This window comes from Natator depressus, chromosome 27, assembly GCF_965152275.1.
Source record: "Natator depressus isolate rNatDep1 chromosome 27, rNatDep2.hap1, whole genome shotgun sequence".
Lineage (NCBI taxonomy): Eukaryota > Metazoa > Chordata > Testudines > Cheloniidae > Natator > Natator depressus.
The window spans coordinates 15,861,967-15,889,965 of record NC_134260.1 but is presented as its reverse complement, the minus strand read 5'-3'; the positions used below and the strand labels follow the sequence as shown (position 1 = coordinate 15,889,965).

At 43.1% G+C, this 27,999-nt stretch overlaps 1 protein-coding gene across 4 annotated transcripts; it reads right to left on the bottom strand.

The window, feature by feature from the left end:
* Positions 1 to 16: 16 nt before the first annotated feature.
* NBR1 (NBR1 autophagy cargo receptor) lies at positions 17 to 27,981 on the bottom strand. Of its 4 annotated transcripts, none has more exons than XM_074940941.1 (22): positions 27,879 to 27,981; positions 25,740 to 25,850; positions 22,592 to 22,654; positions 21,168 to 21,186; positions 20,366 to 20,388; positions 19,335 to 19,553; positions 17,884 to 17,958; positions 16,522 to 16,739; positions 15,319 to 15,483; positions 14,496 to 14,702; positions 13,103 to 13,262; positions 12,291 to 12,582; positions 11,653 to 11,801; positions 11,041 to 11,116; positions 10,380 to 10,490; positions 9,298 to 9,459; positions 9,036 to 9,170; positions 6,751 to 7,114; positions 6,371 to 6,465; positions 5,521 to 5,602; positions 4,552 to 4,657; positions 17 to 2,584 (listed from the first exon to the last, which is right to left on the bottom strand). In XM_074940941.1, exons 2-22 carry the CDS (start codon positions 25,839 to 25,841, stop codon positions 2,408 to 2,410), a joined length of 3,000 nt encoding a protein of 999 aa, XP_074797042.1. In that variant the 5' UTR covers positions 25,842 to 25,850; positions 27,879 to 27,981; the 3' UTR covers positions 17 to 2,407. The 4 variants fall into 4 exon arrangements, with proteins under 4 accessions (XP_074797042.1, XP_074797040.1, XP_074797041.1 ...); XM_074940939.1 differs by lacking the exon at positions 27,879 to 27,981 and adding an exon at positions 27,340 to 27,469; XM_074940940.1 differs by lacking the exon at positions 27,879 to 27,981 and adding an exon at positions 27,340 to 27,469 and having other exon boundaries at positions 17 to 2,581.
* Positions 27,982 to 27,999: the final 18 nt, after the last annotated feature.

Genomic DNA, 27,999 nt, shown 5'->3' with positions numbered 1-27,999 from the left:
TGATGAACAAATAGTTAAGGATTTTATTATAAGGACCGAGGCAAAGATTTTTAATTTTTTTTTACATCACATTTGAAGATTTTAAAGTGCTTATTCTAAATAATATACAAAGACCTTATCTGCACTATGGAATATATTATAAATTATATCATGCATCATTAACAAAATATACAAAGCCAACAGAAATATATCTTAAGTCCAAGCATACATTATCTAAAACGATCAGGATACAGGAGAATGGCTTAGAGTTTCAACAGTAAAACTAATCCAAGTATTTTGGAGGGGGAAACTAAAGAGAATAGGTCTTGCAAACTTGAAAGGGTTTCAATCTCAAATGAAGTGTTACTTGCAAATCTTTTAGTGTTTAACAACTACTTAAAGTAGCTCAAATGGAAACTTGTTTAAAACACAAACAAACAAACAAAAAACACCCACCCTAGTATAAAGGTATGTATTTAAAAAAAAAATTTCTTGTTGAACAGTCCAGGTCAAAGTAAGATGCTTACCAGCAACTGAACTTCATCCTCACCATTTCATTCTCTGTAAGCTTGAGCTACAATACTACAGACCAGAGTTTGCACACATACTGTAGGTGATGGAAAAAGTATTAAACTGTAGTTTTAGCAAGTGAAGAATTATCTAGAATTGGTCCACAGCAGATAGAAATGTACTGGGGAAAAACACTGCAAAATAGTCTCACTGTATTTCAAAATAAATGTTTAACAATTTGTTATCTTGCATCTTCTATAAAAATAGGTTTTAAACAAAATTGTATCCGATACATATTTTCTTCTAATACTTTATTTAATAGAATCTAATTTATATTTGTATGGCTAATGATTATTATATAGTCAATCATAATACTGATACTGCTTTGGACTCTTTATCCACATCCTGTCAAAATATTAACACCTTAATTAGAAGCAGCAGAGATCAGAATTTAATGTGTTTTCGATACTGTCAACGGTCTGAGTTTTGCTGTAGCAAGGACAAAAAAAATTCACTTACACCATGACAGATTCAAAATAAGAGTGTAGTCAACACTGCTGTCAAATCCAAAGTGACTGGGTTCTACGTTACAAAGTACTGGCACACTACTGCACAGCAGTGGATACTGATGGTTTCTGGTCACTTCCAAGAATCAAACCCTAGCTCTGACAGGTTTCAAGGGGAATTATTTTCTCAGATTTTCACCTCTCAAAAACTGCACATAAGCCAAAATGGCAATGGCACTGTATCATACAATATAACTGTATATAGCATAACCTGATTCATCAAGAGACTGGGTAGTTAATGCTGCTGGAGTTAATGCTTTTTTTAAACCAGAAGTCAACCAAATCCTACCTCTCACTCCTACTCACATTCCCAAACATAACTAGAATTCACATGCCCATATAGGCCTGACCTATCATATTCTTCAGTTCTTTATCAGTAAAAACAGAAGGTTTGCACTGGAGTGATTTGGAAAAAGTAACAGTCAAACCTTCATCCTTTGCAAAAGGTCCCTAAGGATTCATAGGTGGACTTTTCCCTATAGTTCTATTCTAATTTAGGAAAATATCTTATGCAGGCTGTGTGACTTTGTATTTCTTCAGCAAAGAAACAAAATTTTGTACTATTCACCATTGCAGATACTGTTCAGGAACTGCTGGTGAATCAATTTCTCATGCTTCATTGTATCTACAATGAAATTAAAAAATGAAATTCCTGACCTTCATTAAGTACATTTAAATTAACATTGGTTATACTTTCAGTATTTTAAAATAAAATTTAAGTCATGGGTTTGTTTTTTGGAAAGGTGTCTTTCATGTGAGCACCCCCTTTCTTTTTAAAAAAGAGTGCTTAGTCTGTATTTTTAATCTATTAGTACTTCTATCATGCATTAGAAAAGTCAATTATTTAAAAAAAACCCCTCTCAGTAGAAGTGGCAACCTGCTAGCTGCGTGCAGATCTTGAAGATTAGGTAAGACTACATTTAACAGCAGTGTCTGGCCCCTCTTCCCAATGTTTTGTTTTGCTGACCTCAGCATGAACAAATATCCCAACTGCCCAAAAACAACTTATACAGTAAAAGAGGAAGTTGTCACTTGTGTTGGAGAAGTTTAAAATAATTCTACTGAACTCCCAGATACAAGAGATTAGTATCAAATCAGATTTAAAACTTATTCAATTATCTATCCAGTGTCTAAAGCAAAGTTAAAATTCTGGTCTTTGATTCATAAAATTCTGAGTCGCAGGTGGTGTGTTTGAGATTTCAGTGAAGGAACAAATCAAGAGTTCAAGAAAAATGGAAATGAAGTGCTTCTATCCCCCAACCCCAAAACAGAAGGAAGCCTGGGAGTAGTCTGCTGCTGTGGTGTTTAATAACAGTCTGGTCAAATATGGGTGCTTCGGCTACCAGGAGGAGTCAATATCTGCTGCTGTACCAGTCATTGTTATTGATCTGAAGCAATTCGGTAACTACTTGCACTATGTTATAGTTGTGTTTCTTCAGCAGTCTCAGGTTTAACTGCCTGTCACAGAATCCCATCTCACACAGATTGGCTAGGAGAGTGGCAGTTTGCTCTTCTGTAGTTGTAGGCTGCTTAAAGAAAAGAGAACCCTTTAAATTCAAAATACTGAATTGACTGAATAGTCATCTCTATTTCAAAGCAGAAAACTTAATACTTTATAAAAAGATTTTAAAGCTAATCTTAGCTTTATTTGCCACTAAATTGTTTACAGTCTCTGATATTTGAAATGACCTCACTTTTTAGGGTCTCATTTAGCAACTGAGAATTAGTCTGCATGGGCCGTCTAGTGCAGCTGGATAGTGCATTAGCCCTTCAGAGATGGATTTAAGTATCGACTCATGTTCCAAATGAATCAAGATTACCATGTCCTACCCTACTGAAGTCAACAGGAGGATCACCTCTCAAACTACGCTCTTTGGGGCAGGGACCAGGTACAGCCACCCTTTATATGTGGTTGTACATTTCATCACCCTACATAAAAAAAAGTGTGTATGAAGAGCAATCAGAAAGGGTTAGAACTGAAGTCACCCCGGGGAACTTGAAGCGTCTGCCAGCACTATGGCTAGTACTAAGCAGTGCTACGGATTTCACAATAAGCACCAACTGTCCTAGTTTACAGAACAATTTCGAAAAAATCAGTGATCTCTTCCAGGAAACACCTGGTTTATTTTATTTTAATATCAGGATGTGTTTAGAAATCAATGCAAGTTACTTGCTGGAGAAAACACAGAATAATCCTAGGACCGTGAGCAAATCATTATTTTAATGAGTAACTTGGTTCTTTAGTTACTCATGAAAATAACTAACTGTTATATGCGCACTGGCCAGAAGATGGATGAGATGGAAAAAGACCTCAATGGGTATGTCTACACTGCAGTTAAAGACCCTTGGCTAACCCGTGCCAGCTGACTCGGTATGGCGGGACTCAGGCTAACAGGCTGTTTAATTGCGGTGTAGACATTCAGGCTTGGGCTGGAGACTGGGTTCTAGGACCCTGCGAGGTGGGGGGATCCCATAGCTCAGGCTGCAGCCCAAGCCCAAATGTTTACAGTGCAATTAAACAGTCCCAGGAGCCTGCGAGCCTGAGTTAGCTGGTAAAGGCCACCTGCAGGTGTCTAACTGCAGTATAGGCATAGCCTAAGAGGTGTCTCCCATCTGCAACTTTTATGGTTCCATGCTGTCAGGAAAAACAGTGCAAATAGACTTATTATAGGGAGGTAACTCAATAGTTGCTAGCCATATTGGAATATACAAAGCCTTAAACAGCTGCTGAGATTTATTAGTGGTGGAAATAATGGTGAGATGATTAGCCAATCCCAAAAGGCACACACAACAAAGCAACAGAGGACTGTTATTACACTAGATAAAACAAGGGTCTGCAGACACTCTAAAGACATCATGGCTGAATGGGACACAGGTGGTTCACTGAAGGGCAACTCATTTTTCAGGGCTGAGTGGTTGAAACAATTCTCCTTCTTCCAATTGGCCGAAAGTTACATTGGAATATTATTACATCAGCTGTCCAATCACATCACTATTTTATACAAGTCACTCCCTCCAATAACTTCACCTCAACTCAGTCAACAATACATAACTGTAAATCTTTCCCAGCAAAGGAAATGGCATATCCCTCATTTTTGCATCTTAAAATCAAACTGCAGAATAGAAATAACCTTCAAGACACTGGAGTCAATGTGATAACCATACAGAGCTCAACTCTGACAGTTCAGCCCCCTTTTCAGATTTACTTGGTATTAAGCCCGTTATTGCTTCGTATGAACTGCTAGGATTACTAATGTCCCCCAGTTAACCATCTGTTGTTTGGCTTTCCTGAATTAGTCAGGGAAGCTGTGCTAGTGTCTGCAGTTGAAACAGTTACTGCCAAACCTGTTTAATATTTTACTGTTCCAAGAGTAAAAGGACAGGAGTTTTACCCCTATACAGGGTAACAAACTCACATAATTAATATTTTTAATGTAAGGTTAAAGTTCTTAAAAAAAATCCACATAGTGCATCAGAAAACGAGAGATATACATACCTGTTCTGCAATGGACTGTCCAGCAAACAGTGCTTTGTAGGCAGAGGCAGCAACAGACAAAGCTCCTTTAACCAGCCCTCCTGCAATGCTGCTTCCTTGGGGGTGTCTGTGGAGAAGTGTGATGTTATCTGAAGTCAGTAAAGGCAAGAGTGTATTTCACTTACAGTACCTCCTTGTTAGAGAACCTACTGCAATGTAAGTCTCATTGGAGAAAATGGGGTATAATCAAAAGGAATCATTCAGAGGCTATTTGTGGAGGTCAATCCATTTCTTTTAAGACACCTTATCAACAGGTTTTATGTAAGTATAGAAAGGAGTGCATTCAAGACACACTTAACAGCTTTCTACAGTGGAACAGTGGATTTGCTTGCCCACAGAGATCTACAGGGTTGTATGTGGGTATGTAGCAGCATACTATGTTGCCTGCCAAATACCTCTCTCAGAACAATCCTAACATCCAGATTTACCATTACCATTTCTGGTCTCTATTGGTCCCATCTACTTAACCAGATATTCTGCCTGGTCTCTTGACCATTTTCTTTTTAGATTACTATGTTGTACATCCAACTCCCAACATCTTTATAAGTTGGTTGCATTCTCACTGTGTCTTTAGTTTAAATTTTTCCCAAGACCCAAGAATCTGAAAGACCTGGAGGCAACAAACCAGATTTTCAGAAGGACTAAGCTCCAACAGAAGCAAGCAAGTCAAGGGCAAGACTTTCAAAGTGGTCGTCAACTTTGGCCCCTTCATTTAGGGGCATAAATCAGAGCAGAGCTCTTTTAAAGATTTGGCCCCATTGAATTCGGCATTAATTTCTGAAATCTTGAATTGAATGTTGCTAAGACAGGCTCCCCACCATCTCCACAGCCTACAAAGAGAACCTATGCCCTTAACTGCTTTCTCAGTTTAAAGAGATGCGACGCCAAGATGCACCAATTCTGAAGTGATAAATGATTGGTTTCGATTACCTTGTATATTCTGGGCACTTCAATTTATTATTATTTACAATTCCTGAAGGTCCTGGTCCAGGAAAGTCTTCATATCTGGGCTCTAGAAGTATATCAAAACAAGTGAGCAAGTGCAGTAAACAAGCATATTAGACAGCTGAGGTTTGTGCATGTGAACTGAAGTGAGTAGTGAGGTTCCTACAGTCCACAAGAAACTAAGGTTAACACAGATATCACAAGCTTGTAGGCCAACAGTTCACCATACTCTAAGCTGGGTGCTGCTGCAGCTATCCAGTGTTTGGGGATTATGGGATAAGAAGAGAGGGAAAGTACAGGGGTACTTATCTTTCACCCTCACTGCCCTTTTTCCCCTGCACCCTCTGGATTCAGAAAACACCACTGAGACAGATTGATTTCCACAGGGCCTTTTGTGGCAAGCCTAGGAGTCCCACCTCTGCCACATCTGCCTCTGAAGATCTGTCTTTGCCAGGAAATGTGGTCAGGATTAGCTAGCACATCTCCAAATCTCTCTTCAGGCACATTTCTACCCAAACGAGAAGTTAACCATTACTGGTGGGATAAATTGAAAAGCAGAAAGGGATCATTTGTGTATAAAAGAATCATTCTGACTGTATACTGGAATACTTTACCCCCAAAGAATTTATAGTATAAAACACAAACATACAAAGAGTGTTGGGAGAAACTGCATCTTCCTTTGCCTCTATGGCAACTAGCAGATTTTAGACACTACTTTAATAGAAATAATATGCTGCAGAACCCAATAAACATGTGACAATTAACTACCTGGACTACTAACAGTGTATGGTACTAAGCAGCCACCCATGGAATTTATAATATATGCTGCAGGTACCTTCTCTTATTTGATCAGAAACAGCTGAAGGTATTTCCTCTGTAAATGGCAAATTTGGTTTTTGGAGACTATGACTCTGAAGAGAAGAGGGGTTCCTGCAAAAAAAAAAAAAAAAAAAAGTTATATATAAAAACACATACAAAGATACAGAAGCAAAAACCACAAACCCTCAGTTCTGGAGTCAGTACAGGCTGCACAGAAGATTCTTCCTTAAACGGTACAGCAGGATCTGAGACATTCATACTTGCATATACTTTTCAAACAGCACAAATGTAACTTTTTAGTTTGCACACAGGGCTCAGGCTCAGTGCCCCACAGACACAGAAATTCCATCTTTAGCATTTTTGTTCTTGTCACAGAAGCACCCACACCCTCCATACCTTTGCAGTTGGGGTAGAGTGCCGACGATCTCTGGGGTCAATGGTACTGCATCCAACGTCTGTGAAGTTGTTAAGATATCGTTGATATTATGGACCTGAGGCTGGCTCTCTCCTTCTGGAATCACCATCTCCATTTCAGCATCTGTTGCTCTTTCCAAACTGGGCTGAGAGAGGGCAGAGCTATACATAGACTCTCCCAGTGGACGGCTGGTATCGAAGCACTCAGGGAGGATAATGATATAATCCTCTGAAGAAGCAGAGGACACTTGGCTTTGAACTTCATCTTTAACATCCTCCTCCTCTTCATACGCTGCGTCGCTAGGCTCCCCACTGAGATTTGCTCCGTCAGACCCTGCAAATTTCTCTAACAGAAGAAAAAGAATGGTGTACTAGAATTTTGCCATTAAGACCAGCTTGGCAACAAAGGCACCACTTGCCTACAAACACAAGACAACAAGCTCAGAAACAACTGCAGGACCTTTGGTGCCAAGGCTGGCCAGGTTTTTTCCCCCTGTGCGCATGTGGTGATGGTGTGGGCTTTTGATTGGCTAGGAAGCAGACCTTGTCTAAATGGCCTTTGGCATGAGATTAGTGGGGTTGCACTTTGTCTTTGCTACTGCCTGGCATTCCAACTGTATATCAGGTTGTTTATCCAGTGCTCACACAAGGGCAGAGGGGTGAGGAACTGCACTATGCCTGGGTACCTTAAGTTAGAAAGGCACTATGACACTGCATCCCATATTCTTCATAGTGATATTATTATAATAGGATTATGGCATAATTATGGTGCATTTTGTACAAGATGGGCCATGTGAGGGGTCTTGCTTAATATGGATTATCCTATTTGTATGCATGTTTCATTTTTGTACCTAAAGTTATGAATATTGACTATGTATCTGTATTTCAAATGTGCTTACTCTGGATGACGCCCACAACTAGACTCAGGTATAACAATGAAGAAGCCAGACAGTGCTGATCGCCCATCAGCAAAGACAATGGACCCTGAAAGAACTTAACCTTCCTGTAAACGTTCCAGACAGTCTATAAGTAATGGCTCCTATGACTCAGCAAGGTAAGCAAGGCCATGTGACCAGGCCACATGACTCTGGACTTCCATGCTGGGATGTTTGTATTTTTCCACAAACTGGTCTAGGAACCAAGTTTAAAACAAAGGGTTCCTACCATATGCTAAAGCAATATAAAGCAGAGTGACATCATCTCTTGTTCTTTACTTCCCACACAAGAGGACGCCTGGAAACACCTGAGGAACAAAGATTGAACTGGGGGGGAAGTACTGGACCCAGGCTAAAGGGATTTCTAGCCTGTGTATGAAAAACTTGGGGATTCCAAGCTGTAAAGCAAGTGCAGCTTGTGCTTTAAGAATCTGCAAGCCTGCTTATACCATCACTCAGGCTGAGAAACTACTAAAACATATCCAATCTATCTAGTATGTTAAGCTTAGTTTGTGTTTTTGTTTATTTATTAGGTAATCTGCTTTGATCTGTTTGCTATCACTTATAATCTATCTTTTGTAGTTAATACATTTGTTTTTGCTTTATCTAAACCAGTAAGTTTGAATGAAGTGCTTGGAAATCTTAGCTCAAGGGGCAAAGGCTGTTGAGGAAATTGCTGTGTTTTGTTGACAGCAGAGCTCTCTCCTGTCGACATAATAAAACCAGCTCAATGAGCAGTGATAGGTATGTTGGTGGGAGAGCATCTCCTGCTGACATAGTGCTGTACACACAAGTGCTTCTGTCAGTGTAACTTATGTTGCTCAGGGGGATGTTTTTTTCACACCCCGGGAGTGAAAAGTTTTTCCAACATAAATGCTAGTGTAGATATGGCCTAACATGGACACAGGCTGAAAACCAGGCCCTTCACCTAGTGTTATAACAGACACCTACCCAGCTAGAATTCCCCTTTCAAGTTTTCATTAGCCCCCTGTAGTTTAAATTCCATTTTGCAGGAGAAAACTGTTTCAACTGCTGCTCGGTTAGAGTACAGACACCGATCTTCTAACGCAACAATGATTCCCTTCCACAGACTTCTTATTGTACTTCAGAGTTTATCACAATTCTTAACATGGGATATATTACAGCCTTAGAGTCAGGCATTCAAACACACATTTGACCTCACTGGTTGGGGTTTTTTTTTTTTTTTTTTAAAAAGGCAGTTCTAAATCAAAACGGGAATTTTAAGAGAAGAAGTCCTATCCTGTGTTAACAAGGAAGTCAGATTAGATGATTACAGCGGTCCATTCCGGCCTCAGAATCCATTTCACTTACCAAACCTATTTTCCTCTGTCTGTTGGCTCTTTGACCCCATTTCCTTGGGTTTGGAAGTGGAATTACTTTTTGTTCTAATAGCTTCTTCACTTTTTACACTGTAACTGAAGGTGTCTTGTAGTGTTTGCAGAGAGCCTAACAGAAGAAACAGGAAGAACAGTTAAAATGCTGTACCCACCTTCAGGATGAGGCAATTTATTACCAAGGTTCAGCTGCACAAAATTAAATAAAGCCACAGAACTCAGCTGAGGGGAGCACTCACTCTGCAGTGATTTCTTCCTTTGAGGGGGTTTGTGGTCAGGTGCAGCATCCAGGGTGAGTGAGCGTATGACTGTTTCACATACAAACTGAGTCCCACTCATGTCTTCTTCCCCTTCTTCCAAGTTCACTGGATGTTCAGCCTTCATTTTCACCATGTGAGCATCTACAGGACAGCAGGCTTCAATTAGCACTTTGCAAGTGAAGTACCCCAGCTTATTTTAGTACAGTTAGAGGAATGTATCACATGGACTATGTGAAAGGCAGCCTGACCAGGGCAGAGGCTAGCACAAGTAAACCTCTAGGTTTTCAAATGTTATTACTTCTTTGAAACCGATGCATTTCAGAGTTCACTTCCTTTAAAGTTAAATATAAGTGAGCAGAATCTTTAGAAACGCATGGACCACAGAGACTGCAGTTTTCTGAGCATAACTCAAAGCACAACTGCAAGGGGGAGAGGTTCTGAGTTCTGGAGATTTTCCAACTGCTGTTTCTCACTGGATCTAAAATCCACGTGAATCTTGCAATCAGAGTGGATCAGCCAATGGTAGATAATGAGCCAGGCATTCTCATTTGCTCCTCCATAGAAAGGGTTAAAAGGAGCAAACATTTAAGACACTAAAGTAGTTTGGACTGAGGGCTTGTCTACACTACCACGCAGGGTCAATTTAAGATACCTCAACTTCAGCTATGTGAATAGTGTAGCTGAAGTTGACGTACTTAGATCTACTTACTGTGGTGTCTTCACTGCGGTAAGTCGACAGCTGATGCTCTCCCGTCAAATCCGCTTGCGCTCCTCATTCTGGTGGAGTACCGGAGTTGACGGAGAGTGCTCAGCGGTTGATGGACACGATAAATCAGGTGGGTCGTGTAGACAAGCCCTTAGACTCAATGAGCAGAAATGCAGCGTAAGAATGCACCATTTTCGCTGCATTTCAGGCCACAGCGGCCATTTAAGGCAACAAAAAGGTTGCAATAAATTTGGTGGTGGCAGCAGGTACATGGTTCCCACTTACAGACCTTAAACTGCTAGCAATCTAGAGAAAACAGGAAACGTTCCTGGGGACTCCAAGGGTGACCACTTACCAGGTACTGGTTTAAATCCACTCCCCTCATTTTCCTCCTCTATCTGACCCAAGCCAGGCTTCTCTATCAGAGGGCTATCATGTGGCAGAGGAGACATGCATGGAGTCATGTCTGGAAAATAAAGGCAAAAAAGGTTTATTTGCATTACAGGTAACTGTAATATGCATTACTGCTAAACAAAAGGCAACCTTTCAAGCAATTAGTCATTTTTAGGTTTAGCACCCCCCTCAGGTTACTTGCTCCAAGGTTGATGGAGACTGTGGGCATCTGAACAAGCACCTCAAACAGGCTGATCTATGATGCTCCACTGACCCTGGCTGGTTGGGTGGACAGAAGAGCAGCCTCCCTTGAGGTCCATCACCTTGTTCATGGTGATGTGAGTGAGAAAGGGAGTCAAGAATGAAAGCACAAGGGACTCTCAAGATTCCGCTGGGCCAGAGCAAGGGGAATTGTGAGCGAAGTGCAGAGAAGAGCTCATTACTCTACCTCTGCCTCAAGTGGCAAAGTCTCACATGCAGAGTGCCAAATCGCTTCTCCAGCATCTCAGTCCATGGAGACCCAAAGGAAGAATTGGCTGTATGCGTGACCACAGTCCTACTCCTCTATTCTATGTCTCCTGGAATGGGAGATGCTGTGCACCAGAATTTAAGAAGTTCCTTACCAACAGGAGTGTTGTGTGGCACTCGCTCCAGTTCCTGCACAATGTTAATGTCCAGCAGCTCGAAGGACAGCAAATCCTACAGGAGAAAACCCCAGATCATTTCCATAAGTGTGCCCTGCACTGCACCCCCACACAGAACCTACCAGCACCACATTTATTATAAATAAATCTATTCCACTTCTCCAGTGGCCTCAGAATTTCAGGCAGACTGCAGCTCTCTAGTAGGACTCCTATGTCCAATGCAGAAGAATAGTTGTGTTTTTAAAATCAGTGAATTACCAGAAAGAGGGAGGCTATACAGTGGGAGCAAAGCACATACAAATGCCCTTTATTAGAGGCAAAGGAGGTGCCCATATAACTCAGTGTGGAATAGGTTCTACTGGGATAACAAGATAGGTGGCATTCCTATTGTAGTGGCAACAAGTTCCCACTACTGGTTGCTCCAGGGAAATAGTAGTTTTACTGAATCAGCAAAGCTTTGGCCTATATTTTCTTGAACTCAAAACAGCTGACAGTTCAAGACAGAGGCAACTAACCCCTGTGAATCTCTATGCACTTTACTAAAACCAGGGCACAAAAATCTTTTCTTCTGCTTTTAATTTAGTATTTTACCTGCGCAGTAAGGAGATCAACTGATGGGATGTAAAACTCCCTCTCACTGGGGATATTTTTAATCTTCAGAGGGATGGCTGGCACTGGCAAGTCCGTCTGCTCCATCCCCTCACCAGCCTGCTGGCCTTCTACTTCTGATTTTGAAGAAACTGCCTGCAGAAAACCAAGGGTGGGGAGGAGAGACATCCCAGAGGCACCTTAGATTAACACCCTCTGATGTTGCAGGAGGCTCAAAAATATAGTTATATAAAATATGAAGCCAGAATATTATGTAGAATGACAGTATGAATATGAAAAAAGCCTCATTCCACCTACTTTGGAGCCTTACGGACAGGTGCAAATCTCATAAAAGTGGGGTCTTGCAAGGTTTCAGTTACAACAAAAGCCCCCCCCAAAAAGCAGCTGCAATACACCGCAACAAGTAATTCCAGGTTCGGCAAAGCAACAGGTAATATGTTAGCAACTACTACAGCAATAAAGGTAGGCCACCTTTTTTAAACAACGGGAAACACCTGAAACAACCCCCAACACTAGATCAACACTGTGGGAGGACGGAAGCAACTCCACCATTACACCAAACAGAGACAGACACTATTCTCTCTTCCATAGGTAGATCCCATCATACCACTTTGGGATACTTGCCTCATTTCTACATGAAGCGTTATCCTTTAGACTGGAACTAGAGGTCTTCTGATTTCTCTCCAGACAGGCAGTGACTGGGGAGGGATCCACAACAATGCTGCACCAAACTCTGGGCCCAAACTGCTCTCCCTTGTGTGACAGCCGCCAATGAGAAGCGTAGGTCCCTTCTAGAGGAGGAGCAATAAACTCGACAGAGACAATCCCCACTTGCCCTGCTGGTAGGGATGGCACCAACACGTCCTTTTTTTCAGAAGACCCCAGGGTCAGATTTCCCCACATGAATTTCAGCTGAAGGATAAAAAAAACAAAATCAACTAGTTTATTGGCAGCCTAACCTCCCCTACACTCACCAGCTCTGCTCTTTCAGCGGAGGACCCTTCTAATGAACCCTTCAGACTTTCTAAGTAAGTCACAGTCCGGCAAAGGCTGATAAAATATTGATGTTTCAGTTTTAATTTTGGTCTAGACTAATGAAAGGAAAAGGCTGTGGTGCTGTGGTCAGATGTTTGTATGACAGAACCACCATGCTGTGGGACCCCCCCCCCCCTTGACAACTCACTAATTCAATATAGTTTCCCAAAGTTATGGCGGTCCTTAACCCCTTTTCTTCAGTCCTCTGCCATCTATTCCGAGGAGCGCAAGAAGTGTACTCTATGAGCAGACTAGCCAGAACCTGAGGCAGGTGTTGCTTTGGCCGCAGTCAAAACCAAAATCCCCGTCCATAGCCAACACATACAAACATTACCTCTTGCAACTTACTCAAGTGATTTACAAGTGTAAACACAGCAATAGCAAAAGAGGGGGGCACCTTGGTGTCTGAATTCCACTCCACGTTGCCAGTGTTCTTCATTCGCCAGTGCTTGATAAACTTTGTCCCTGGTTGCATATGAGTCCCGTCAGGCAAATTCTCATCCACGAACGCTGCGCTCAGTGTAGGGACAACTGTTGAGCAGGGCAGGATAGGACTCCTGAGTACAGAGCCAAGCACAGAAGCCACTCTGAAATTGATTGAATCAACCAGACTGACCTATTTCAGCTGTCATCCTTCTCCTCAGCCTGTGGAAGGCAGATCCAAAGCCCTAGCATTTTAAATAAATATCTTCCACTTAAGTTCTAAAATCCCACCATTTAAGCAGTTCGTCTTCCTTTGCTTATAGGGGTCAAAATAAAACATTTTTCTGAAAATTCCCCCTAGTATAAAGATTAATATAAATGAAATAATTTGTTCTGAGCTGGTTTACTTTTATTTGACAGTTCTTTGGCCTAGAATCAGCAAAGCATTTAAAATGCATACTGAAATGCTCTGTTGAATCAGAACACTAGTATCTGGTCAGCCTCATCATTTCCCCTGTAAGGATTCTCTGCAATAGATGGGTTTAAATGTTCCCCCCGACCAACCCACAAAAAACTTGACAGAAGGCTTAGGGAATGTCAATTTAAACACAGGTCCTGCACTACATTTCAAATTAGTGTCCTTTAAAAGAAGTGGAAATATTTCCTATTTAGCAAATAGGTAACAACTGGATCTGTTAAACTTTCCATGAGTATAAAGTAGCTCCAACTAATGTTAATTGGATTCAGACATGTGTAAAGGGAAAAAAATACACCCCAATGATTTTAAAGGAATGAGAAACCAGAGATATTACATGTTTTAAATCTGTACATGCATAAAATAGAATGATGGAAAAACTCAAGCAGACTTCTCCACATGGAAGACCCCCATCTAATGAGACAATAGGGTGCTATAGCCTCCACTCTTACCTCAGCATGGTCTTGTGCAAAAACTGTGCACATGGAGTACAGACTAGATTCCAAAAGAAAGACCATAAAAAAATGCAGTCTGTTCAAATGAGGCACCAAGTCAACCTCAATTTATGTTGCCCTCCCTCCTGGTCACACCACCTCAAATTTACACCCCTCACGCTCTCCCAACGCACACAAGATGCCCATCTTGTGCTCCATATACACCTGTTTTCAGATTTTTGGCAAGGGATAGGATTTTAACAAACAGCATCAAACTTTGCAGTCCTCACTAGGGCAAAGCTCTCACGGAATCTCTCTGCCATCAGTGAAAGTCTCCAGGATTTAGCCTCTCATTATTTCATAAAATTCTACACGACATTTTAACCTCGTCGCATCACAGGATCAAGAAATAACACAGCTATGCACGAAGCGCTGCTCTGGCTCCTAGCATTCCTTACACGATGGCACTGGGCTGCAGGCTCTCTGGTTTGATAGCGGGTGAGCCGGTGATCTCCAGCGCATGGACAGAGTTCCATAGGTGAATCTTCCTGTGCAGCTTGAGCTGCTTTTTGAGCTCTCGGACTTCAGCCTTGCGCTGTTTCTTCTCCGCTCGTAATCTTTGCTTTTCTGCCTTCAAAAATCTTTTGTCCATCTGTTTCTGGAGCCTGCGAATAAAGACATCCAGCTCTGTACAACATACACTTAGCAACCGAACTGGAGTTCAGCTTCCATCAACAATACAAATTCTAGTTCTGCCAGGAATGTTTCATGGAACACAATGAAAAACCTCAGGCTTCTACAAGCAATATCCCAGTGACATCTTCTGAAGGGCACATTTCCCAAAGAATGGAAATCTGCAACAAATCCTGAAGAATAGCTCGTGAAGATATTCAATGTGGCCCTGATGGAAGAGCTAACTCATGGAAGTCACATTAACATATGTGGTATCACAGGGACGTACTGAACTCATTAGGTGCTGTAGAACCCAGCTATGAGACAAGAAAGGAGAAAAAAAACCTCTGCATAATTAACTCTCTCTTCCACCTTCTTGCTGAAGAGTCTAGGACAGTCTTGGATTTAATGTGACACAGACATATGCTACTTTGCTTAGTCATCTACTCCATATTCTGGAAATGATGCATATGCCAGTTTCCACTTCTTGCTTTCTTCTATATCTGGAGTCATAAATACCTAAACAAAACTGCAAATATAGGCATTTTCAAACTGCCTCCTGCAGACCAGAAGAACATTGCCATGTAACTGAGGCAGCTACGCATTTACCTAACTTGCTCCAGAGTAGCAGGGAGACGAGGGGAGAACTGCCCAATGCTGTAGGTCTCAGAGACACATAGAACAGGTCTCCGCAACTTCAACAAGACATGATTAGGATCATGTGCATACGTCCCTGCCTCACACGATTCACAGATACTGTAGGCTGGGCACACACTGCAAAGGAAGTAAAGGCAAGCAGGTTACTTAAAGGTAAATAAAGGAGCAGGGGGGGCGGGGTGTGTGTGTGTGTAAATCCTCATATGGGCGACACCCCCATCTCCCTAAAGAAGCAAATCACTGTATCGGAACCTCTGCATATTAGGCAAGACTACTTGGGTGGAGCAGGGGTCGGATCCATCATTTGTGCAGTCACCTCTATTGGGAACATTCTTTCCAAGCCAACCCCATCCAAGACATTGAGTCATTTCCTCTTTAGTGTCACATCTTAAAACATGCCTTACTCAACTTATGAGTGACGACTGCAGATTGTTTTGTGACAGAGGGTAAGAAAGACTAAGCAAAATTCTCTGTAAAATATATTGCAGTACAGTGGATGATACAGTGTAGGGGACAGGACACCAGAGCTCTTAGCAGCCTCCCAGGGCTGTAAAGCAGATGTATTGATGAAATGAAATCAGTGGAAGTATCTCAATCTGTATGCTCTGAGTGACAGAGGAAATATACATCAGATTGAACTATGTCAATTGCTACAGTTGCTATTTAGGCCATAAAAGAACCAAGTATTTATTTGTACAGGAACTCAAAGGGCAGCTGCCCCTTTTTATGGGATGTGTGTTATCGCACAGCACAGATACCCATCAGTATGATCCTTATAAACGTATTTGTAATGCAGGGTTCAGGGCTTGGAATTCTCATGTGGCGATGGAAAAGAAGAGGAGAAAAAAAACGTGCACCAGCCTAGTAACCAATCACGGCCCGCAAGAGAACGATGTACGAAAGACCTCGTGATTGCTGATCTAGGCCCGTATGCCACTGGGAAAGTTGCCAGATCACCAAAAGCACATGTACTGGAACAGTTGCTGATTATGCAAGACATGCAGCAATGGACACGGGGCATCTGAGACCAGATCACACCTTGTGGATTCAAACTTGAGGTTTTTCCAAGTTCCAACAATTTCTCATCCTATAAAGCACAGGCATGCAACACGGATGTGTCACTCTTCTAAACAACCAGATGCCATCGGACTGTACCTGCACTGGTAGCGGATCCCCACAATCCGGGTGTGGCAGTTGCTGCAGGAGATTAGCCAGTCACACTGGCTGCCTTGTGTCGACTGGGTCTCTGGAGCGGGATGTGCTGTTACGGTGGAGCTGCTGGATGAGTCTGGGGGCCGATGATGAAGGATGAGCGTCTCACTTAGTTTTTGCTCAAGTTTCTCAACAGTTTCTTTAACTACTTGTTCCCTAAACTGAGGAAAAGAAGGTGGTCACCAATGGCACCTGCCTGGACAACTTTAGGTTTTGGTCCACATAGTCCCAATATCCCCAATTTTTAAGACAGAAAGTTCTTTGTTAATTCCTTTTCCTCTCTTGGCATCTTCCAGGCTGAAATCAGTGGAGTACCATCCTCAGAGAGCCAGTTGGCATTTTACAAAATACCAAACCACTTATTTTAACGAACCAAGTTTATAGCAGAAAAGCAAACAGAAGATTCTAAATATTGACTCTATGGCACAGCTTCCTAGGCAGGTCAGGTAACTCTGGGAGTTAGGTAAGTCTAGAATCTTCCCAGACAGCAAGCAGGTCTTCAGCCTTCATTTTTAGAAGATCCCTAAAAGTCTGAATCTTTACTTATCAGATCCTACCTTGAATATCACTAGCTAGCTCCTCATAAATAAGGGGCTGCTTAGTTTGTGGTGCTATTATTACAGGGATCATTATGACTTGGATTAGTTCAGGAAGGTAGTAGCTGATTATTCCTGGCTAGTTATCTCTCCTGTGAGCTTGCGTATTAAGGAGCTAATCGATAACATTAATATCCATGTTAACAGTCTATATGTTCTACTCACTGGTCTCCTAGGAAGCGTTACCTTTAGTGGCCTAGCCTCTCTTAATTGCTCTGTTTATGTTGTGGTTCAAAGTCTTAAGAAGCCCTGAGGGATACAACAGGACATTCTAAGAGTGACACCATGTTTTATGTAAGTTCTTCAGGACAATGATTAGCATGAGATCCTAAGGGCTGTGTGGAATGCAACATGGATTCTATTGTGGTAGTCTTCCAATGGAAAGTGAGAATCCCTAAACTACTCCAACCCTTGTCAAAACTAAGATTATTTAAAATCAGATTGGAAAACATTTGTAAATGTTCAACAAGGAACAATCCAGCTTTGACAAGGGATAGAGCAGTTGTAACTTTCAGCGTGGACCACATCTTAGACAACAGCTACACTATAGAATTGTAGTGGCTTCTTGATATTTAGAAGCCAAGTGCCATCTGCTTTAAGGAAACCAGATTAACCAGACCTATACTTGTAAGAAACAAAATCCTCCCTGCGTCCCCCACAGTGTCTCACATAAACATTTGAGAGGACAAAGATCCAAGGAAACACTTACTGATTCCAAGTAGCTAGTAAACCACTCTGGAGGCTTTTCATTGGTCCCTTCAGCTTCGTTGTGATTTACCTTTTGCTGTAGAGCCAAAAATAAATTGCAAACCTTAAATACATAATTTCCTTGTATGTATCTCCTATCAATTTGGGATTAAGCAGCAAAAACCCCAACTCCAAATACATACCCCCCAGCCCCATGAACAGCCAGGAGAGTTCAGAACATATTCCCCTCCAACACCTTTCACCATAAACAGAGTTTCAGGGTATGTCTACACTACGAAATTAGGTCGAATTTATAGAAGTCGTTTTTTTAGAAATTGGTTTTATATATTCGAGTGTGTGTCCCCACAGAAAATGCTCTAAGTGCATTAACTCGGCAGAGTGCTTCCACAGTACCGAGGCAAGCGTCGACTTCCGGAGTGTTGCACTGTGGGTAGCTATCCCATAGTTCCCGCAGTCTCCACTGCCCATTGGAATTCTGAATTGAGATCCCAATGCCTGATGGGGCTAGAACATTGTCCGGGTGGTTCTGGGTACATGTCGTCAGGCCCCCCTTCCCTCCCTCCCTCCGTGAAAGAAAAGGCAGACAATCGTTTTGCGCCTTTTTTCCTGGGTTACCCGTGCAGAAGCCATACCATGGCAAGCATGGAGCCCGCTCAGCTCACTGTCACCGTATGTCTCCTGGGTGCTGGCAGACGTGGTACTGCATTGCTACACAGCAGCAGCAACCCATTGCCTTATGGCAGCAGACGGTACAGTAGTACTGGCAGCCGTCATCGTCATGTCAAATTCGACCTAAAGTCCTAGTGTAGACCAGGGCTCAGTCTCCTAGAAGACCACTGGAAGCCTTGTAAGCAAGCCACTGTCTGCATACACTAAAAGTTTACTGGCAAAGAGTCCTGTGGCACCTTATAGACTCACAGACGTATTGGAGCATAAGCTTTCGTGGGTGAATACCCATGCTCCAATACGTCAGTTAGTCTATAAGGTGCCACAGGACTCTTCGGTGCTTTTACAGATCCAGACTAACATGGCTACCCCTCTGATAAAAGTTTACTGAAAGCTTCCTCCATTATTAGCATTAGCTGCAAAATTACACACTGAAAGCTAGAGAAAAAATTACTTGAGAGCCGCTAGTTTGTAGCTGAGAATTACAGAGGGAATCAAGGCTTTAGGAATCTAACAATCGCACCTCTTCTAATGTTTAAGACACCGTCCTCGACATTAAGGATTCCTTCATCCCAATATTGGACCAAAAAAAAAAAATTCCCCCTCAGTTATATCCAATCAACTTCACTGATTTCAGTGGGTTCGAACAGGTGTGACTGAGGGGCAAAATTTTGACTCAAGCCTCCATCTCATGTACAGGTAGATGACTACCAGCCTGCAATAATAGGCTATCAAGTGAAACATTTCAAAATCATTTGTTTTGAACAATACAGCTCTGTATCCTACCTGTGCTGTGGTTTCCCTTTCAGCCTTTAAGTCCTGCCCTAAGGCCTGAGCAAGCATGGAATAGTGTGAGAGAGGTCTCTTTCCATCTTTGGGAATCGACAGTTTTTCTAACCCAGCTTTTTCACAGACTTGCGTGGAACAGGAATGCGAAGTTTCACTTGGAAGGGAGTTTACTTGATACACTTTCATTTGGAGCTGATTTCCTTGTGTAACTGCAATCTAAGTGAACAGTGCGTGATACATACACTTTCCATTCTTGCCATTTCACAAGCAACAAGCAAGTTTTCCTACAGAGACATACTACAATGGTATGACAGAAAAGCCAAAAAAGCAAGTGACATGCCAGACTACAGTCAGCTGGTCTCTATTACCAAATAAAATCATTAGAAAGTCATAATATAAATGGAACGGAAAGCAGACAGAGCTTCTGTAGGTTTTGCTAAATCTACAACAGAGCAGTTTATCTGACCTGATAAACAGGATGACTAAGAAGAACTTTAGCCCTGGAGCAGTCAGGAGATTACTTCACAGTTCTTTTGTTCTTGAATATTTAAACATTATTTCCAGAACAGAAATTCAAAATTGAACCAAGTGATGAAAGGATTTTTCTTGTGCTAGTTACACAGCAAGTGGTTTACTGTTTACAGCTGCTCTGACAAATTAACCTTAGATTCAGCAGCTGAGCTCACCACCACTGTAGTTTACATTACTCAGGAATGCAGGACTGGAGCTTGTATGTGGTAAGGCCTTTAAGAGCCTGGAAGACCATGCTTTGGAGTCTCTTTTGCATTCTCTGAATATTGTTTTGTTTTTTAAGACGGGAAACATTTGGGAAGTCAGTGTAACAATATTTTGGCCTGGAAGAATTATTCTAATAAAGTCTTCAAACTAGCATCTAAAACTAGACAACTTTACAACCAGGTTGTTCCAATTCCCCACATGCCAGATAGCCTGAGAAAAATCCAGCACTATGTGGATTTCCATTATAGAGATTTTTGAAGATATTAGAAAACGTTACAGGGATTAGTTACCTTCAGAGCTTCTTCATATTCCTCTAAAAGAAAAAAGAAGAAATGCGTGAATACTTCCATGTCCTAGACATAACATGGGGCATTTAGCATATGCTATTTGGGTTCCTGTGTCAGGAAGCGAGTGCCCTTCCTCAGGGACACGATAGCATTTAAAGGGCCTTCTGCAATTTACAAAAGTAGCACAAAAGACGGTATATGCATCTGCAGTCTGGCAATGTAAAATTTCTCCCTTCATTTCTACCCATTTCTCATAATTGCCATACAACCAGCCAATGGATTACCAAAAAACCCTTAGAACTCCGCAGAAGACCTGAACGTCAGGACCTACCCGGGTAGAAATTCAGCAGCCTTGATGGACCAAACAGCCCTTCATTTGTGAAGAGCTTGAGCAAGGAACATGATAAAGCCAGCAACCAGCACCCAAGCATGGATTTCCCCATCCAGGGAACTTTAGGGGGAGGAATGATCAGATGCCACTCACACAGAACAAAAGCAGGACAATTCCATGAGAGCAACAGAACTAGCCAACACTCCACAGGCTTTTTAACAATTTAAAAACCATCTCTCTACATAGCTTCCAGCAAAGCTAATAAGTCAGGGAGACACCAGAAGGATGGTTAAAAGGGGAGTCTTAAGAATAGCAGTGCTATAGATTTTCAGAAGCCCAGACCCTCCCCCTTCACCATTGAGGTGCCCTGAATTGGCACTGCCTAGCAGTACCACATTTCCCCAGAAACCTAAGCAGAGCTATTACTTTACTGAAAATAATAAACCAAGTATGAAAAGCAAAATAATACCTTACCTTCGCTATTGATAGAGACCTGTGAAGAGAAATAATAGTGAGCAAAAGCCATCATGTCATTAATATTTCCTATTATTACTCCCCATATGTTCCAACAACTACATTTGAAAATTTATTTTCAAATAAAATTCTCTTATTCAGAATTTCAGAAACACGGTCTTACTTCTGTTACCTCATTCTCAGTCTCCACCCAGGTGTTATTTCATCCAGCTGCATCCTGTTATTAACACAGACGTATGCTCTTTGGGTCTTTCTACTAGATCCGTACACCAATCCCCAGCTGAGGCCTCGAGGCACTACTAGAACAAACACAACCCTGTCTACTAGAAGCAAGTTGGAGAAGATTCCATCCGTGTCTTTGGGCCATTGACAGAAACAAATCACATGAGCACAGTCTGACCTATTACCTTTCAAGGTGTAATGCTCAACTGAATTAGACACAAGCCAGCCCCATCTCCTACAGTTTGCCTGATTAGTAAGTGGGCACAGAAAAGTTACTAATCCATTGCATAAAATAGATCCTATTTCATCACTACAGACTGTTGATTCTGAAGATCCTGGGTAATGAGTCATCAGTTAGCATTTTGGAATGAAGTTTAACAAGAGAGCACCTAGTCTTCATAGGTGTGCCTTAAATGATAAAGGGAGACTCCATTCCTGTAATCTTTTTCTGGAGACAACACAATACTGATCTGTTTGCTAAAGTAAAGTACCAAAAAAGGCTTTCCTCAAAGCTTCCAGAAGTGTTTGCTTTTCTCCCAGCATACAAGAGCAGCTGTGAGCTATCCAACAGGGGCAGCGTTCAGGAGCTTTCTGAGAGTTTTACTGTGATCTCTAACCATATATTGAGAGGCAGTGAGTGGGTCAGGTTATGCTATGCAGCTAGTTACCCAAAAACAATAATTACAAATAGGCAATTTACTCACTCAGAAGGGAAGCATCACTTCATAGAGATCATGGAGTTTGAATAAGACATGCAAAGAATTTGAATGCTTCACGTCATAGAAATAAGCCTAAATTTTCCATGAGAAAGGGCATGGACTAAGGAGCTACGGCTTTGCAGTGGCTGACAACACAAGTAGCTACAACCCTGTGAGTCTCCAGGAACAGGAACATCCCTCCCACATAACAGCATGGTACTACAGGTTTTCACTAGGCCATGGGAGATGGCAGCAGGACAGCAGTCTTCCATTTTTATTTATTTATTTATTTTTAAACAGGAACATCTCATTTTACAAGAGGGGAAACCAGCAAAGTGAATCCTCCATGTGGAGCTGCAGAGTTCCAAAAAGAATTAACTCTGACCTGTCTAGCAGCTACAAACCAAATGACAAATCAACTCACTGGCCTCACACTAATGTTTCCGGGGGGGGGGGGGGGAAATTGGGCGGGGGGGACACAACAGGAATCACTAACATAAGTACCTCATCGTTATCGTCATCCATGTATTTGATCTGAATGTTGCTTAGATCAAATGAAACTTTCACCTGCAAGTAAAATTACAAAGAGTGAGACAGGAACATGGTAGTTCTCAGTTAGTTAAACTCTCTCCCCTCCCATTGTCTCTCACTGGAGATCAATTAAGTTTTATGAAATCCATTTTTCTGCAGTCAAGTCACATCCCTCTCTAGGCCTTACACAATTTAAATACCTATCATGACCAAGGGCAATACTCCCCTTTGATCCCTTCTTCCTTAGTTAATATGCACCTAACCCAAGCTTCATTCAGCAACCTTTCCACTGAAACAGGATTTACACAAGGTTAATGGTCCTATTCTGTGTAAACACCCTGCAGTAAAGAAAGGCTGAGGCAAACTATTTTTAAGCACCTGCACTTTTACACAAACAAGCAATCAGGAGACAGTTTACTCGTGAAGAGCCTTTATTTGACATACCTGCTTCACTTGTCCCCTTGGGTTTCCAGATACTGAAGCCACACAAGCACTCAGAGTAAAGTACCTTACTCTTGCATTACCCACTACCTGATACTCTGCTCTGAAGGACCACACAGAATCTTTAATTTCAAGTGTTTCAGATTCAAGAAAATGGTTCCATGCAGCCATTCTGTATTTTGCATTAGCAGAAGACCCTGAATGGCTCCAAATGAGCTATAAACACAGGCAGATGTTTCTTATTGCGATAAGTCTTTGGAGTCCATGTATGTTTCCAAAATTATGAAATTTAAATAAGTAAACAATCCTTTTCTTTCCCGTAGCAGATTCAAATCTCTCTACTTGACACAAGGAATAATTACATATGGGCCAGTTTTCTGCAATTCTGAACCTAGTAGAGACAACTAGTGGGGATGGAAGACACGTGAAAGCTGAGTTTCTTATACTGTAGTTTCCTGAGAACTTGAGCAACTCTCCAGTGAAATAACTACAATCAGTGTAGCGGATCAGGACAATAAATGCAGTTGTCCTCAAGAATATACCCCAGAATCAGCACCTTTGAAAAGTGGTCTCAGCACTCCTAATAGAATCCCTCTCTGCAGGTTTATCATTGCCATTTTATCAATAAATTATCTGCAAAGCTCCCAGTTGAGAAACTGCAATACTGAATGTTTTGGAGCATCTGCCCCAGCACTCAAGTATCTCAGTGGAGCTATAGGAAGCACTGCAAATTGACTCATGTCCCTCACTCCCGGTGTGAGTAGGAGATGGGAGTACAGACCTGATGGTCCTGTCCTTTCCTTCCCTTTAGAAACATCTAAATAGCTTGTCATGCCAATAAAGTATTTTGAATCAGAACTACAACTCCTCCCAGAATATTACAGTGCAGCTCTCAAGGGCGTTAGAGCTGTTTAGTTCCTGAACACAAGGATGAGTGAGAGCAGTGAAGCAGGGCCCTCTCCCAAGATGCACCATTCAAAGACCATTGCCAAGTCTTAAATAGTGATTGAAAGTAGAGATATAAGCAGATAACTGCCCATTATGTCAAGAAGAACAAAACAAATCAAATAGGAAAAAGATGGGGAGTTATTGCAGGTGGAAAAGAATCCGGTGCATTATTTCTGCTATGGCTAATGGAACTGTGAACTCTCCCAGACAGCTATCCCAGTGAAAGCATTTAACTAGAAAATGTTGGAAATGCAAATCCAAGCTAACACTTTTCAGTGACCAGTCACCTAACATATGATATACAGATTGGTACAAGTGATTGTGAGAGTCTACACGCACAGCTTATATGCAAGATAAACCAGTCCATAAAAGAGCACTAACATAACAAGAAGCGGATAACTCATGTTAGCATTTCCACTGCACCTCAAAACAAAGATCAAGTTTCAGGAGAACCAGTCAGAGCCAAGGCAGAGAACCATTAAGGTACATTATTTCCCTATGTCTATTTTGGTAGGGAAGAGAATTAAGAGGTTGAGGACAAGTCAGTGCATTTGATAGTGGAAAAAGCCTAAATTTGAATCCTTACTAATTGTTAGTGCTGTGGAAAAGAACAGGATATGGAGACATTACCTCTTACTTTCAGACAAGTCAAATGAAAGATTCAAACTTTCACAATAAAATATAATTTCACCCCAAAACTAGCTAGTTGCAACCAATTTTAGAAAACACAATCAGTGATAAAAGGGGGTGAGATTTAGAGAGATGAAGAGACAAAAAACAGATGATAGCATGATTATGACTCCTAAAGCTGCAAAGGAAAGGGAGAGAAGCTTCATTTTTAAAGTTTTCACCGATTAAACATAAGAACTTCACTATGATTTTGAAATAACATAACCAAATTGGATTAGTATTCAAGGCAACCTGAGTTTTAGATTAAGTTTACTAAGGCCATGTCTACACTGTATCAGCCATGTGCTCCTAGTGTGGATGCAGTTTATAGCAGCAAAGCTGCACTTTTACCATACTGCCACCACTAAAGAAAACAAAATACACCAGTAAATGTGCAGTTTTGCCAGTGTAACTGCATCTACGCTAGGGGCTTCTATGGGCACAGCTACGTTGGCCAGAGACACTTCTCTTCACACCCCTGACCAACACAGCTACGCCGGCAGAAATATGTAGCAGACACAGCTAATAGCTTAATGAAATCTAGAGGACCCTGTGTTTAACTGCATCAATAAAACGAACTTTAAGAACTTCTTCACAGTGGCAATAATCTATTTCAGTGGTTCCCAAACTTGTTCCGCCGCTTGTGCGGGGAAAGCCCCTGCCAGGCCGGTTTGTTTACCTGTCGCGTCAGCAGGTTCGGCTGATTGTCCGCGGTTCGCTGCTCCAGGCCAAAGGGAGCTGCTGGAAGCGGCGGCCAGTATGTCCCTCAGCCTGCGCCGCTTCCCACTGCTCCCTTTGCCCTGGAGCAGCGAACCGCGGCCACTGGGAGCTGCGATCGGCCGAACCTGCGGACTTGGCAAGTAAACAAACCGGGCCGGCAGGGGCTTTCCTTGCAGAAGCGGTGGAACAAATTTGGGAACCACTGATCTATTTTAACATTCCCTTTAATTTGCTTTTCTCAAAAGAAATACAATTGCCTATATTAAAAATAAAAGTTCTTTAATTCCTAGATTTCTATGAAAGTTTAGTATACAGGATCCATCAACACAATTACAAAACTCACCATAGCTTCCACATCAGCCCAGGTAGTGTTTGATGAATCTGAAACCAGGAAACTCTGAGTCTCACCTCTAAAAGTCACACTGAGGTTTACCTGGGGCTCCATGCTGTTGGGCTATGGAAAAAGAAAGACTGTTACCCTAAAATATGTTAAGACATTTCAGGCCAAATCCTCTTCTGCGGAAACTGAATGCAACTCCACTGACTTCACTGGAATTGTGAATTTAGTCCTTAATATTTAAGGTTTGAACAAAGATGGTTAAAACAACAAAGGTGATCTTAACTGAAATGCTTGCAGCACTTTTGTTAGTCCAGAAATTAACAATACTTTGCCTTTAGAAATGACAGGTTTGCTCACACAAAGGACACACGAATTTTCAGCCATTTCTCTTCACAAATCGGCCACCCAACAGAGAGTTCAACCAGAGTCTTGGCTCCATGTCAATCCTGGAAATTTGCTACACCTCTTCCAACAACTATTTACATTGCAACCTAGAGTCAGGTGACTAGCAGCAATTCCTTCTCTCAGTCCTCAGTGGGCTAGGATGTATTCATGATTGATTGATCACACAGCTGAGTGCGTGCATCACTGCCCTTTCAGGCAATGTCCACACAGCTCTTCTCTGTGCTTAAGGTAACCAAGTTTTTCTGACACTCTGTTTTTTAGTCAATACATTTGTGAGAAGCAGAAAACAATATTTAGGTTTTGCAGAACCTGCATTAATCCCATTTCAGAGTAGCAGCCGTGTTAGTCTGTATTCGCAAAAAGAAAAGGAGTACTTGGGGCACTTTAGAGACTAACAAATTTATTTGAGCATAAGCTTTCGTGAGCTACAGCTCACTTCATCCACTGAACGCATCCGATGAAGTGAGCCGTAGCTCACGAAAGCTTATGCTCTAATAAATTGGTTAGTCTCTAAGGTGCCACAAGTCCTCCTGTTCTTTTTATTAATCCCATTGCTGCTAGAGCCTGCTTAGAGCATCAGGCAAGGCGGCCTGCGGTCCGGGAGTCCGCTCCCAGGCCATATTTCCAGGGGAAGCTGCCCTACACCGGATGCCAGCGGTGGGAGGGCTGCCCAGCTCCTCGACAGGATTTAAAGCCAAGGCCACTCCTTTCAAACCCGGACGCCCAGAACCCAGCTTTCAGGAGCTGAGCGGTCTCTGGGACAGCAGCGACCAGAGCTCGGCACCCACACAAGGCAGAGAGGGGGCCTGACTCCGGGGGAGGGACTCGCTGCCCGCGCCCATAACGCGGGCCCGCGGGCGGCCAGGACGCGAGAGCGCAGTGCCCTGCCCGTGCCCGCGGGCCGAAGGCGGTGACGGGCTAGGCAGAGGGTACAGAGGCGGCTGGGGGCAGAGGGTCAGGCCGGGCCCAGGGCACGGGGCAGAGCTGGCCGGGCCGAGGGGCCAGTCGAGGCCCGCGGGCCGGCCGGGACAGCCACGTACGTTGCTGGGGGTGACGCTGCCAGCCAAGGGGCGCGGACAGCCCGGGGGCCTGCAGGGAGAGGGGCCCGTGACCCGGCCCGGGCGGCGGGTCGGGGAGCCGGCTCGGCGTTCAAGGGTCTGCCCCGGGGCCGGGCCACCCCGCCGCTGGGGGTCCTTACCCGCCTGCGGCCGGTCCCGGCGGGGACGGGGGACCGCTCCGCGAGACCCTGGGCAGGGGGAGGCTCCCGGCGCCGCTCGCGCCTCCCTGTCGCGAGAGAGGATCCTAACATGGCGGATTCACCTCACCTAGCCCCGCACCGTTTACTGCCGCCCGATTGGTCCGCGCGCCTGCCACTCACAACCTTCCTCCTTCTGATTGGTCTCCACCATGAGGGGTGGAGTCACGTTTTTGGGGACCACAACAATAAACAAGGCGGGAGCGGGAGGCTGGGTCCGGGGCGGAGCGGTTTCCAACACCCTCCACTTCCGGGGTGAAGTGCTGCTGCCGGCGTGCAGCCGCCTGAGGACGGCAACTCCCGGCATGCACAGCGTCGTCTCCCCAAAGGCCAGCGCCCGACGTTCGCCACCTCCCCCGGAACCGCGACTCCCAGGATGCCTCACTCTGGCTACTACAGTTCCCAGCATACACCACTCCCCAGAGGGTCTGGCCTGCGCAGTGCATGCCGGGAGTCGCAGTCCTTGTTGGGGCGGCACGTACCTGCTAGGCTGGGCCTAGCTCCAAACATGGCCCCGCTCGGTGAGGGAATCCAGGCCTGCTCGAACGCCAGGCCTCGCAGCTCGCTTTACGCCCGTGACGGAATAAACAAGCCCAAAGGTCA

Excerpts from the sequence above, each read along its gene's own strand:
- NBR1 (XM_074940939.1), bottom strand. The coding sequence starts at position 27,450 with ATGTTAGGATCCTCTCTCGCGACAGGGAGGCGCGAGCGGCGCCGGGAG. Across the intron at positions 17,959-19,334 it reads AAAGGGAAACCACAGCACAG|CAAAAGGTAAATCACAACGA; the intron begins GTAGGATACAGA and ends TTGGCTCTACAG. Across the intron at positions 4,658-5,520 it reads AAGTGCCCAGAATATACAAG|ACACCCCCAAGGAAGCAGCA; the intron begins GTAATCGAAACC and ends ACTTCTCCACAG.